This window comes from Rattus norvegicus, chromosome 4 (assembly GCF_036323735.1).
Source record: "Rattus norvegicus strain BN/NHsdMcwi chromosome 4, GRCr8, whole genome shotgun sequence".
Lineage (NCBI taxonomy): Eukaryota > Metazoa > Chordata > Mammalia > Rodentia > Muridae > Rattus > Rattus norvegicus.
Genome location: NC_086022.1, coordinates 176,902,845 through 176,917,693, shown reverse-complemented (window position 1 = coordinate 176,917,693; position 14,849 = coordinate 176,902,845). Strand labels below are relative to the sequence as shown.

At 40.1% G+C, this 14,849-nt stretch overlaps 1 protein-coding gene across 9 annotated transcripts in view; it reads left to right on the top strand.

Moving 5' to 3' along the window:
• The window catches only part of Slco1a5 (solute carrier organic anion transporter family, member 1A5), an 82,203-nt gene extending 67,896 nt beyond the window's left edge, over positions 1–14,307 (top strand). For 7 of the 9 annotated variants that reach the window (XM_063286736.1, XM_063286732.1, XM_063286731.1 and 4 more), the window contains 7 exons: positions 175–339; positions 1,863–2,058; positions 5,559–5,724; positions 7,074–7,246; positions 10,946–11,010; positions 12,140–12,257; positions 13,572–14,307. In XM_063286736.1, coding sequence (XP_063142806.1) covers positions 175–339; positions 1,863–2,058; positions 5,559–5,724; positions 7,074–7,246; positions 10,946–11,010; positions 12,140–12,257; positions 13,572–13,791 — 1,103 coding nt within the window. In that variant the 3' untranslated portion in view covers positions 13,792–14,307. Of the gene's footprint in view, positions 1–174; positions 340–1,862; positions 2,059–4,806; positions 4,932–5,558; positions 5,725–7,073; positions 7,247–10,945; positions 11,011–12,139; positions 12,258–13,571 lie in introns of those variants that run through there. The other 2 variants (NM_030838.1, XR_010065708.1) reach the window with 2 other exon arrangements.
• The last annotated feature ends 542 nt before the right edge of the window (positions 14,308–14,849 follow it).

The following is a 14,849-nucleotide window of genomic DNA, read 5'->3' as shown; positions in this document are numbered from 1 at the left end:
CATTTGAAAAGTAAATAAAGAAAATATCTATTAAAAGAAAGGAAAAAAAGAAATTTAGCCCCAAAGGGGTAAAGATCTATCAAATGGGTTTGTCTCATAGCACAGAATGTGTAAGAAGATTTTAGGAGAACACTGCACATGAAATGCAATGTCAAGTTAGCTCTTTTGTTTTAGATTTCTTGCCATTCATGAAGAGCCTCTCCTGCAATCCGATTTACATGCTTCTCATCCTTACAAGTGTGCTCCAGATAAATGCATTTATTAATATGTTTACCTTCTTGCCCAAATACCTGGAACAGCAATATGGGAAATCCACTGCAGAGGTGGTCCTTCTCATAGGTATGTATACTTGTTATTTCTCTAGTGTATTTCCCCATTGCGTAATGGCATGATAAACAGTAAGGTAGCAGGACTAGGTGATGACAACAAGATTGAAATCTGTTAGGACACTCTTGCAACTTTCTTCTTTCCAGTCTCCAGGGACATCAAGAAAGGATAGGGAAAGGAGGTGACCAGAAATACCCTCTCTGATCTCTCTCCAGGCAGAAGGGGAAATCATCATAGTTATCGCAATCTTGAGGGACGCTTTTATCAGTCAATTTTCAGACAGGCAACATGTTAATTCACAGAGGAATAGAGAATTAACTCACTGGGATTCTGTATCTTATTTCCACATTTTACATCCGGTCTTCAGTTCTTGTTCTTCAGATTTTTTCTAATACAGTTGCTCAGATCCCTGCTGGTCTGACGAGTCTGTGCAGTCACATTTTCTTTAGTACACTAAAGCCAGGGATCCTACTTTACTCTTGAAAATGGAGAATTACAGGCTGGCACTGTCCAGGTTATCTAGAATTCTCTGAAAGTCTGAATCCCTGTCCTCACCCTTAGATGTATAAAATTAAATGCAGTGGTGCGGAAGTGCAAAGGTTGGTTAAGTTCTTCTAAGCCTGGTGCTGGTGCTGTGTGAATCCACCCTATGCAGATCTTCTCTTCTCTTCTCTTCTCTTCTCTTCTCTTCTCTTCTCTTCTCTTCTCTTCTCTTCTCTTCTCTTCTCTTCTCTTTCCTTCTTCCCTTCTTTCCTTCTTTCCTTCCTTTCTTTCTTTTTCTTTCTTTCCTCCATCCCTCCCTCCTGCCTCCCTCCCTTCCTCTCTCCTTCCCTCCCTCTCTTCCTTCCTTTCTTCCTTCCTTCTTTTCTCTCTCTTTCTTCCTTCCTTCCTTCCTTTCTTTCTTTCTTTCTTTCTTTCTTTCTTTCTTTCTTTCTTTCTTTCTCTCTCTCCCTCTCTCTCTTTCTTTCTTTCTTTCTTTTTCTTTCCTCCATCCCTCTCTCCCTCCCTCCCTCCTTCTTTCTTTCTTCCTTCCTTTCTTTCTTTCTTTCTTTCTTTCTTTCTTTCTTTCTTTCTCATTGATTTTTATATGAGGAAAGAGGGTCAGGGAGTAAGAATGCTGGACAGCATCAACAGCACACAAAATATTCCATACTTGAGAACCATGGGCTCAGCAGCAACCTTCAAAAATCACCCAGAGTTGAGTCAAATTCCCAGTGTACAAAGTCAAAGGAAATACAGGGAACATCTAATATCATAAATGTATGTGTGTACATGTGCTTGTATTCATGTGTAAGTTGCTCATAAAGTGTTTATAACCTGTTTATATAAGAGTTTATAGAAAATGATTATAATTGCTGATTGTGTTTTTAAAATGATGTTGTAGAGCATTCGAAAACCTCTTTGTATATAATATGTGAGTGAGCGGGGTGTAAGATCATTCGCATATTAGAGTTAAATCATTTCTTAAGTAATATGTATTAGATAAATTGATAACATCTGCTGCTTGATAAATACTATTTTACTTGCCTTTACAGGTGTTTATAACTTACCTCCAATATGCATTGGATATTTACTTATTGGCTTTATTATGAAGAAGTTCAAGATTACTGTCAAGAAAGCTGCATACATGGCGTTCTGCCTCTCCCTGTTTGAGTACCTTCTGTATTTCTTGCACTTTATGATAACCTGCGATAACTTCCCAGTTGCCGGCTTAACTGCCTCTTATGAAGGGTATGTTTTTTTTTCCCTAATGATCATCGTAATGTTTTCACAATTGGTAGTCCATTTTCCCCAAGGGTTATATAGGATTGGATCATTTTATTATAACTTAGTGGCAGCGATCCGTGGTCATCTTGTATTTTCCTTCCACCCATCAATTCCATAGCAGTCCATACAATTGTAAGTATATAAAAAGGGTTTGGGGACTACCAGTGAGTAAGTTTATGATTCCACATACATATGGGTGGAGCCATGGTGATATCTTAGTCTGCTTTAAAGTCTAATAGAGAAAAGTAAATCTGAAACTTTTAGCCTAAATTATCCATGTGTTTAGTACTCCCTTAATGAGAAAACTTTAAAAGTGCTTGCCGAGGGGTTGGGGATTTAGCTCAGTGGTAGAGCGCTTGCCTAGGAAGCGCAAGGCCCTGGGTTCGGTCTCCAGCTCCGAAAAAAGGAACAAAAAAAAAAAAAAGTGCTTGCCGAACAGACCGGGAATCTCAAGTTCAGGTCTCCAGAGCGCGTGTGAAGCTTGGCATAGTAGGCTATCTGCCTGGGGCCTGCCCTGGTCTTATGGGGAATGGTACTGGGTGGGACACATCATTGGATGAAGGCCAAAGACTGAGAATTCCAGGATTTATAATCTTATTAGTTGTGCTTAAATAAGCTCTAGACTCTTACTCTGTAACTCCCTTACTATCTGTGCTGGTAAGGGCTGGTTTCCTTTCTCTCTGGCTCAAGGATCTCTCCTTTGCCCAGCAAGAGGTTTGGGGCTCCTTAACTCTTCTTGAACCTGAGAGGAAAAAAAAGGAAAAGAATTAGAATCCATTACATAGGCAAATATGCATAGGCACACACACACACACACACACACACACACACACACACACACACGCACACACACGCACACACACACACACACACACACACACACACACACACACACTTTGGTCAAATCTGCCCACCTGTCTCAATCAACCGCACAAGTTTTTATGCATGCTTACATACATACACATAAGCTGACGCCCGTATATACAGACAGACATATAAATATATACATTTGGTAGATGCCCAAATACCTCCCACATACATTTGGAGAGATGGATGGGCAGATGTGGAGAACACACCCCCACCCCACCCCAAGCCAGCACTTTGTTTCTTTGCTCTGACCCTTTTATAGACAAAGGTTCTTAGAAAATTACCTCATAGACACAATGTTATACAAAAGGGGGTCACAAGAGGCTTTTGATATTAAGTTCAAAGCATCGTTTCATTCTGTAAGTTCATTAGGTGCAAAGTGACAGGTTCTCATGCTCGTTCCCTACTCTAGTGCACACCTGTGCCTCGTCCTTCCATTCACCCGAGAATGAATGTTTTCCTTTGATTATAAATTTGTCCCAAGTCGATTTCTCTTTTTGGTGTAATTGTGAAAGCTCATTGTTCTCCTTATTATGCATTCTTACTCTTCTACGAAAAGGGGGCACTTCCTTCCTTCTTTCCTTCCTTCCTTCCTTCCTTCCTTCCTTCCTTCCTTCCTTCCTTCCTTCCTTCCTTCTTCCTTTCCTTCATTCACTCATTTATTTCACTCTAGATTTTATTCCCCTCCTGGTCTACCCTCCGACTGTTCCACATCCCATACCTCCTCCCCACCCCCTGTCTCCACGAGGATGTTCCCACACCACCAGACCTCTAAACTCCCTGGAGCCTCCAGTCTCTTGAGGGTTAGGCCCCTCTTCTCTGACTGAACCCAGACCCAGGAGTCTCTGCTGCATATGTGCTGGAGGCCTCGTCTCAGCTGTTGTATGCTGCCTGGTTGGTGATCCAGTGTGAGACATCTTGGGGGTCCAGGTTAATTGAGACTGCTGGTTCTACTACAGGGTCACCCTCCTCCTCAGCTTTCTCTAGCTTTTCCCTAATTCAACCAGAGGGGTCAGCAGCTTCTATTCAGTGGTTGGGTCCAAATATCTGCATCTGACTCTTCCAGCTGCTTGTTGGGTCTTCCTGAGGGCAGTCATGATAAGTCCCTTTTTGTGAGTGCTGCATAGCCTCAGTAATGGTGTCAGGCCTTGGAGCCTCCTCTTGAGCTGAATTCCACTTTGGGCCTGTCACTGGACCTCCTCTTCCTCAAGTTCTTCTCCACTTATGATCCTGCAGTTCTTCCCGACAGGAACCATTAGGGGTCAGAGTTTGGACTGTGCAATAGCAACCCCGTCCCTCACTTGATGCCGTCTTTCTGCTGGAGGTGGGCTCTACAAGTTCCCTCTCCCCACTGTAGAGCATTTCATCCGGGGTTCCTCTTTTTGAGTCTCTGGTACATTCTGGAGGGTCCTCCCAACCTCTTACCTTCCAAGGGCTTCAGTCCTTTTCAGGGGGACACATTTTATTCTTGATTCTAGTTTTATTACATCTTTCTAGCAAAACAACTAAAACAATTTCTTAAAAACTTTATTCCTAAAGTTATTTGTATCAAATCAGGTATTCTATAAAATCATCAATTTATCTAAATAGTGCTAATTCATGAAAGTTCATCCTTATGTTGACCTGCAGGAGAGTTGCTCAATAGGGTGGGCTAACGTCCCGGAATCCTCAGGCTTTGTAATAGTGGCAGGAAAGATGTATCAGCGGTAAGAAGCCATCCTGTGATGAAGTCTCTTGGGACCTTGCCTCTCAGAGCTCACCCTTCTCAGACCATGGGAAAGACAATGGGCCATCTCTAGGAAAGTTGCCTGATAGCTTTAGCTTCTTCTAAATGGCTTCTCACAGGTACCTGGAATCTCTGTGCTCCTCCTGTGATCTGAGCGGCATAGTTAAACCAACCTCTGAAAGTTCACGGGCCAGCTCATTAGGCTTTGGAACACTGAACGACGGGGGACTTTGTCTCAAACAAGGTGGATGTTTATCTTGTGACATCCAAATGCATGTGCATGTACACATGTGCCTACACACTCACATGCACACACACACACACACACACACACACAAAACACAAATGTTCACACATGAGCGAGTTGAAGAGAGAGACATAGAGAGAGATATTAAAAGTAGGGGTTGGGGATTTAGCTCAGTGGTAGAGCGCTTGCCTAGGAAGCGCAAGGCCCTGGGTTCGGTCCCCAGCTCCGAAAAAAAGAACCAAAAAAAAAAAAGTAATATTTCCTTCAAAACGCTTAAGAGTTATAAGATTTAAATAATTTCAAACATAAAGTTATAGGAAGTTGTATGTATATCTATCATCTGATTTGAATCATGTGACCACTGGAAAAGATAACTTCTTATGCCAAGGACATAATATAGGGACCACATGTTGATATTTGGATATTTCTGTTTCTGCTCTAAGGAAAGACTCTCCCTCTCCCCCTACCCCTTCTCTTTCTCCCTCTCCCCCTCCCTCCCCTCTCTCCCCTCTTTATTTCTGTGTGTATATGTATATGTTTGTATGCATATGTTGAGATGACTATGAAAGTAAAGTTCTTGAGTAGGTTTCTCAGTTCCCATACCATTATTTTAAATCATTTCAGAGTTCACCACCCTCTGTATGTGGAGAACAAGGTCCTTGCTGACTGCAACAGAGGGTGTAGCTGCTCAACGAACTCCTGGGATCCAGTGTGTGGAGACAATGGCCTAGCATACATGTCCGCCTGCCTCGCAGGCTGTAAGAAGTCTGTTGGAACAGGAACCAACATGGTAAACATCCTTTCCCTGTCTGGGCTGATGTTTGTGTACTGAATTAACATGTGCTAATGATTTAAGCCTACATCTGCCAAAAAGCAAAAAACAGTCATGCTTAACACAGATTAATATTTTTTTGTGAACAACTCAGTTTATTCTGTCTATGCACACTTTATACTCTAAAGTGTGTGTGTGTGTGTGTGTGTGTGTGTGTGTGTGTGTGTGTGTGTGTGTGTGCGCGTGCGCGCACGGTAGGAAGGTACCTGTGCATATGGAGACCAAAAGGCAACCTCAGTTGTTGACTCTCAAGTCCATGCACTTTGTGCTTCTGAGACATGATCTCACTGGTCAAGAATTTTCTGGTTCTGTTAGACTTCTTGGGAAGTTAACTCAGGTGGTCACCTTCAGATCCAGTTTTGCAAGCACATCCTCCATTCATGCACCTTTCTCATGTGTGCTGGGATGAGAACTCAGGTCCTCATGCTTGTGCAGGACGTTGCTGACTCCCCAGCCACATCATGACCGTTCAGTGTAATAAGGAATCAAGCATTTTTTCCTTTCCCTAAACGTTATAACATGGAGAGATTGTAAATAATTAAAATAAATATGAATTTTCACTCTTAATCAGAACTGGGAACATAAGTATTGACTTTACTTCTTAGACAAACTCCTCTGTTGGATACATGGCTTTGTTTATGAGTTAGCACCTAACTATCCCACCAACTGTCTGAGATACATGTTGTTTTAGTACTTACTACTACGTAAAATAAAACAAAGCCATGTTTATTTACTTTTTAAAAAGCTATGTGTAGGCTAGGATGTTGGCTCAATGCATTTGCCACAAAGCCTTAAATTTGTCCTGGCATGCCCACACCATAGAGAGAGAGAATTAATCCCCATAACTTTTTTTCTGACTTCTTCATGTAGGCAGTGGCACACACATATGCACATATATGTATACACACACATAGAAGAAAAACAAAACCAACATCTAAATACATATGAAGAAATAAAATATGATTTGCTTTCAGGATAATTGAATTTTTGCAAGTTTACTCCGTGTATTTAGAAAAAATTACCAATTTTAAAAAATCTACCTTTTTCTTTAATATTTTATGATAAAGTTCTGAATTGTCAAAAAGAGATGTAAGTAAAGAGGACAAGTAGCCTGAGTTTTACTTACTTAGTATTTTTATTTAATGGCATTTGTACTCAAACTCAGGTCCTTATTCAGACTAGATGAGTGCTCTTCCTCTGAGTCATATTATTGACCCAACGCTCTTCATTTTTATCCAATAGGCTGTGCAGATACTGAAGGTTCCTATTAATAAGCTTCTTCTTTAATGGGACACTTTTTTTGACAGGTGTTTCAAAATTGCAGCTGCATCCGGTCATCAGGAAATTCATCTGCAGTCCTGGGGTTATGTAAAAAAGGCCCTGAGTGTGCTAATAAACTACAGTACTTTTTAATCATGTCAGTAATTGGCAGTTTCATCTACTCGATCACAGCCATACCTGGGTATATGGTTCTTCTGAGGTAATAGGTAACTCTTTCATTATGGCCTTCTCTCTATTTTATAGTGTGTTCATATTCGATAGTATGTTGTGATTTGTGTGTGTGTACATGCGTGTGTGTGTGTGTGTGTGTGTGTGTGTGTGCATTTGTATAAAAGTGACTTTTATTCACAAAATGAAATTGTCTTCCTGAAGACTTACTGCTAAATAAGCTCACCCTTTCTAGTTCGTAAACTCTGGATAGTTGGTCCAGTTCACTGGTCCTGTCTCAAAACTCTCCCGCTGACTGATTCAAACTGGCTTCTCTCAGCTTCTTATTGAATTGTCCTGTTTGGCCTCAAACTAACTCTTGACAATTTATTCCTTCCCATTCTCTGCCTCCTTCTGTCTTCACTGGTGTCTAGCTTTTTCTCTCTGTAACCCATCTCTGTAAAACTGCCTTCTTTCTCTGTGCTGCTTGCTCTCTTAAGTCATCTCTCCTGTGCTGTTCTTGTCAGAGTTGGGTGTGTCCTGTCTCTGACTCGTTCTGTTAAATCTTTCTCTGATTTGTCACTTTCTCTGCTTCTCAAGTAGATGTCTCTTTCCAACATGGCTGCTTCCTTCTTCAAACGAACATTACCATAAAGGTGTGTACTAAGTGTGTGTGTGTAATCCAGCCAGAGGGATTAAGGGCATATCATTCTAGCTAGATCATTCAGACCTAGAAGGTTTTCACATATGATTTCTTGCCAGAGCAGCCATGTTGCTGGGTTAAAATTCCTGTGTGTGTTGGAGGAGGGGTCCCATGTGGCACTATAGTACAAACACGGGGAGGTCAGAATGTTGGAGAATCAGTTCTCTCTTTTCATGTTCTTTTGTAGGCAGGGTTTCTCTTCTGATTTCTGCTTCTGTGCTGCTTGTGCACTCCCACATACCTGGCCCTCACGTTCCCAAGTAACTCTGTTTCTCCTCCTATTTCACTGGGGTGGGGGGATGCTTAGATCATAGATGCATAACATTGAATCAATGTTTTCACTTTTAACTTTTAAACATATATTCCTGGATTCTATGGATTAAACTCAGGTCATTAAGCTTTTGTGGTAAGTGTGTTTACCCTTTAAGCAACCAACAGATTACATTTAGATTTCTTTTTGGGTCATTTATTAAATTTCTTCTTCTGAGAAAGGCCCTTGGAGTCATGGTTCCTAGAACCCCAATGTTCTAACATACCTCTGTCAATACTCTTACTCTTATACACAGCTAAATTTAACAATGCTTTCAAGTTTGCTGGTATTTTCCTTATTTCCTGTTCCCATATTTACCCCTTATTTTAAGCCCATGAATGGACATCTTCTTTTGACAGGTGGAGAGTAGTTGCCACTTAGCTAACTGACTGGCAGAGTGTGAAATTCTTTGTGTAAAAGGACCAGGCTCCCTTGACAACCTGAGCTCATTCTGCCTTTTATAAAAAACATGAATTTGGTAACAGGTAATCTCTAATGAGGAGGAGGTACTTGAATGCAACGATAGATGCCCAATTCTAACCTAAACTGAGGAAGTTGCAGAGCAAGTTTCAAAGTTCATTTTCTTAACAGGTGTTCCTTCTAGTCTAGTGAACTCTGCACCCACCAACAATGGGGAAACAGTTCAACCTGCCTTTTCTTGTCTCATTAGAATTCAGAGGCAAGTTGAGTTCACCATGATGTGTAACTCATACATACAAATTTTATCCTAATACACTGGACTAAGTTTATCACTTTTCCCTTTCCCCATGCTTTTCTGATCCCTTGCCTACATTCCCTCTGCACCCCACTCTCCTCCTTTTCCAAATCCCTTTCTCCTTTCCTTCTCCATAGCTTCTGCTTCCTTCTTCTTCTCTTTCCTTCTCTTCTCTTCTCTTCTCTTCTCTTCTCTTCTCTTCTCTTCTCTTCTCTTCTCTTCTCTTCTCTTCTCTTCTCTTCTCTCCTCTCCTCTCCTCTCCTCTCCTCTCCTTTCCTTTCTTCCCCTTCCTTCCCCTACCCCTCCTATTCTCTTCTCTTTCCTTCCCTCCCCTTTGTTCTTCCTTTCCTCTGAGTTTACTCATACACACTCACTGGAATAGGCTACATATATGTCCTTATATATTTATTTTCTATTGTAAGATTTAATGTTCATATATTTGCAAAAATGGAGATTTGGTATATGCCTTGTTCTAATTCGTATGCTCAAAGACAGATAACAGCTAAGGATATTGCAAGTTCTTAAGATTTATTCAAGCAAGTCAGGGGCATTTCACTGTGACTTCTATTACCCCATCATGTGCCTGGCAGATTCAGCTGATGGGGCTAAGTGGTGTCTCTTTTCTCCTCACTACTCCAGATATGTCAGTTCCAAAGCTGCATGATCAGTTGATAAAGGACGACTTTCCTCATAAGGAGGAAGGTCATGGGTAAAGGGCAGGTTAGCAGCTGAACTCTCCTGTTAGAACCTCCAAACATGCTCTCAAGAGATGCTCTCATGTTTACAGTGCACCTGTACCCACTTTCAGCCCTCACTCAGTTCCCAATTATCTTACTTTCTGATGTTGACTCTTCCACTGAGGGAAAAACAAACAAACAAACAAACAAACAAACAAAAACGTGGCTCATTGATGTTTTAATGTATGATCATTTGAAACATCTTGTGCATATATGAGTGTGTGTGTGTGTTTGTATGCTATGCTATGAATGTTGAAGTGAGAGGACGCTTCACAGGTAATGGTTCATTCTCCACCATGTTGGTTCTACACATTGAACTCAGTTTGTCAGTCTCTGTGGCAAGCAACTTTACCCATTGAGCCATCGTGTAGGCCTTATCATATAATTTTTTTAATGTAATGAGGTTGAGGTGTATTCAAATTATTTTTCCCACACTTCTTTGTTCATTCTTGCTGAATTTCAAGGTTGCAATGTAAATGATGGATGATACAGTATTATGTTGGCATGATAAAATTAATTTTCTAGTTTGTTGTGCTTTCTTGAACTCTTTCATGGAATTACTTCAAAAACAAAATCCCAACAATTGCATATATTATGATTTTCTTATATAAATGTGTGTATTTGGTGGGAGAAGACCACATTTTATAAAAGCTGTCATATTCCTATTTTTATGAATAGTTTTTAGTTTTTATCCTTATAGCTTTATAGGGCTCCACTTTGTAATTTTCAAAACCACCTCGAATCTACTTTTTTAGGCAGCACAGGAAAGACAAATGTCTAAATGTTTAACTCCATATAACAAAGTTATTTTTAAAAATGTTATAGCCTATGTGATGGACCTTTTTTGTTTATCTGTATGACTACCTTTATCATATCTTGAGTTTTTATATAATGTGTTTGGTCTTTAAACAACATGGCAACATGCCTAGCGAACAACTTGAAGAAAGATGTATTCGGTTTGTGGCTTTAAAGGTTTGGATCCATTATGGTGGGTATGGCATGGTGGTTGCCATGGAAACAAGGAAACTATTCATCTAGGTTAGCAGACGATTTCTAACTTTTAAAGGGCTCAACCTTCTCTAGACTTGTGGAGGTCCGAGGACAGCTTTCAGAAATCTCAGAGTGACAGAGGTAGGGCTGTATCGTCATTACTTCAGGATAAAAAGCTTAGCATTAGAAGTATCACTGCCATTGGGAGGATGCTAGGGCAGGTAGAGATTCGCAGGATGTAATTTTATGTATGTATATGTGTATGTATGTGTGTATATGTGTATGTATTTTTTCAGGTGTATCAAGCCTGAAGAGAAGTCGCTTGGGATTGGATTACATGCATTTTGCACAAGAGTATTCGGTATGAAGAATTTTGCTAACATATCAAACCAATATTAAGTGCTTAGTAACCTGATTAGTTTTACATGAATAAGAAGATAGTAACTATCTTGTCAATGCAAAACACAACTCTCACTTTAAAGGGAATAAGGGTTTCTTCTAGAATCTAACCTGACAATTACTTGGGTACATGGACTCGGGTCATCAAAACATCAGGTTCCAATATGCGGGCAGTTTTATGATATTTGTAGCTAGAAAGCAAAGGAATCCATGAACAAGGTATTTCTTAAATAGTTCTATGGGCACAATCAGGTAGGTTGCTTACAGCACGGAGGGAGTTCTGTGCTGTATGCTCATATGCTGTCTGGTGGCTTTCTTAGTGTTTGGGTGGGTGGAGGCTGGAGACCTCTTAAGTCAAGATGTCTCCAAAGGCTTCCTGTGATAGTCATTTGAATAAGATCGGGCATAGGAATGGGGCAATGTATATTTGCCAAACGAGGTAGAGAAAAGTTGTCTCTCGATCTGCAATATCCCAAGTATTCACATTGAGGAAGTTCCATGACCTTGTAGCATCTTTAACATAGGTAAACTTTCCCCACTCTACACTAAACTTCAGTTTACAAGCCTTTGTGTTTGGAACTGCTTCCTTGTAATGAGTCTGAGAACGAAGTAACTGTAGAAATGAAAAATATTTTCCCTTGTCTTTAAGGAGCTTACTTGAGCTTAGTTACACATTTTATCTTTTAGAAGATTAAAAATAACATGTGAAGGGAATGGTTATGTTTGTTAAATATACAGAAAACTAGTAGAAGACATTTTAGAAAATACATGAGGTCCATGATTATGAACTCAATGAATGATTTCTTAGCACCTTATACATAGTTTTCATTTTTGTGATCTAAAATGTTTATATTAACTTATAATTCCTAAAAGTAAGTTTAGAGTCATATATGTATATGTATATATTCCAATATATATTCCAACATATTATAATACATATTCCTATATATTACAATACCTATATTATTATACACACACACACACACACACACACACACACACACACAGAAGTACTTCCAAATAAAATAGCACATCTTTCTCTTTTCTTTCTTCCTGTCAATGAGCTGTTTGTCTTTCTGTCTTCATTGCAGCTGGCATTCCGGCACCCATTTACTTTGGCGCTTTGATAGACAGAACCTGTTTACATTGGGGAACCCTGAAATGTGGTGAGCCCGGGGCATGCAGGATGTACAATATAAATAACTTCAGGTAAATGTAACTTTTGAGACTTACTTATGTAGTATATAAAATATCTCCATTCATATCTAACATTCTCTTGAGTGATAGGATTTCATTTTTAGAATGCACATGGATGGTATAATCCCCTACTTATATATTTTAATATATTCCCATTATTTTAAAATTAATTAATACATTTAAACCTTAGTGGGTTTCCTAACCAAACCCTCCACAATACTTTATAAAAGGAGAAGGTATTCTGCATAGAGGCTCTGGAACAGGAGGGCATTGCTGCATCTTGAGTCAATCTAACATGGTGAAACACTGGAGATAAAGAAAACAGCAAAATACAGAGACCTGGAACAAGGGCATTGTATGTGGGAGCAAATTCTCTCATTTCCTACAACTCCATATTCATGGACAGAGAGGAGGGACTCTGCCCTTCTGCAGCATTTAGGGTGACAGAATCCCACCACATCCAGGCAGCGTGGATTCTAGCATTCTAGATTGTCGAATGTTCAGAGACCTCTCATGCTTGCAGCTTGAATAGATGAGAAACCCATGGGCTATTCTTAAAAGGAACCTGCTTTCTAAATTTTACTATTGGTCTCATCTCTGGGAATCTATACATGTTCCACTGTGCTTTCAGGGTCTAGTGGCCTCATGAATGCAACTTGTCTCAGTCAAGAGATTTTGATACAAACCCACTGAGAGTGTCACTAAGGCAGAGGATGTTGCCACACAGAAGTAACTGGAGCTCTTACCCCTAAGAACCAAGAGACTAGAGAGCCGGCCCTCTGAGATTCAGGTGCATCAAGTTGTGTGTAGTTTCATGGTGCTGCTCGGAGTAAAATTACCTAATGGCGATAATGGCAGAGGACGCATGGCGATCTAATGTGAAGTAATGACAGAAGAGGAATGACGCTGGAGTACGAGGACTTCGGTCTCATTGGATGCTCCATTAGAAAGTGCTGAGTGCTAAAAGCCCAGCACGTGGTGCTCACACTCTTGGTGACAATTTAGTCATCAACTAAATCTCTCTGAAACCATACTCACTGACACACCTAGAGATGTATTTCTATAATGGCTGCAAATCCATTCAGGATGGAAATAGAAACTGTTATCAGCAAAATTAAGAAAATGCATTTAAACTTTCATGATGAAACTTTTTTTTGACATATTAACAAACAGAATAAACAATTCAGCAAAGTAGATTACATAAAGTACATGGGAAAAATAATCACCTAATATTTTTATATGGAGAATAAAGGGTTTGTAAGAATATATAAAGTTGGCTTTCACTGAACACATTAAGATCTAATACATATTAATTCTTTTCAATAGGCGCATTTACCTAGTGTTGCCTGCAGCTCTTAGAGGATCAAGCTATCTCCCTGCACTCTTCATTCTGATACTTATGAGGAAATTCCAGTTCCCTGGGGAAATCGACTCTTCAGAAACTGAACTTGCAGAGATGAAGATCACAGTGAAGAAAAGTGAGTGCACAGATGTGCATGGAAGTCCTCAGGTCGAGAATGACGGAGAACTGAAAACGAGGCTGTAATGAGTTTTCTACTGCCCTGTGCAAGATCATGAACAGAATGCATACTTCATGTCCTTTGCGTCACGAGAAGCACTAGAGCAACTCTTTGATGCTCTCAGATGCACTCTGGCATTCAGGTGCATCAAGTTGTGTGTCGTTTCATGCTGCTACTTGGGGTATTTTAGGAGTATTTTTCTAAAATATATCAGGGCTGGATACAGTGTAAGATATTCTCCAAAGGCCACTGTCTCATCCTCAGGAGGTCTCTAATGTTCAGTGTTCATATTATTCATGTGTCCTCAGAGCACATGGCTACTAACTTTCAAAATCAACTTAGGGTAAAACCTTTAAGGAGGGGACAGTTAAATATCTCAGTGGAGAGGTGTGCTTTCTACCAAGCCTGACAAGGTGGGTTTGATCTCTGGGACCAACATAGTAGGCCAGAACCAACTTTTTCCAGTTGATCTTCTCCCTTTACTCCTGTACTGTGGTGAATATGTCCTACCACAAACAAACAAATAAAAAATTTAGAAAGTATTAAAGGCTGATCGGTTTGCTACAAACTTTGGATTAATAAAATTCAAGGTAAGCATTAGAAACAAAATCAAGTTGTCGTGGTTTGAATGAGAAATGTCTCTCCTAAGCTCAGGGAATAAGACATTTGGTTTCCTGTGTCTGTGCAACACATTGGAGAAGAAAATCATAGGAAGTAAGCTGCTGACCTCAAACTGCCTGAGAAGTGAGGAGAGAGGTATTGGAAGGGCCGGAAGCCTAGTATCTCTTTCAAGGGCTTATCATCATTCACCCAAATTCCCCCTCTATGCCCCATCTCTTAATGCTTCCACCAACTTTCAATGGGGCCTTGAAGAAGACTAAGGAGTTATCATGGGATGGTTCAAACCCAAAATGACAGCAAACAGAAAGTAGCCTAACCGAAGAGCTTTTTGTAGTTATCTTCAAGGTTGTTATGATTTACCGAATTAGGGACTGTGTATTATAAAAGAAGAGATTCATGGGGATGGAGAGATGGCTCAGCAGTTATGAGCATGTGCTACTCTTGCTCAGGTTCTGAGTTTAAT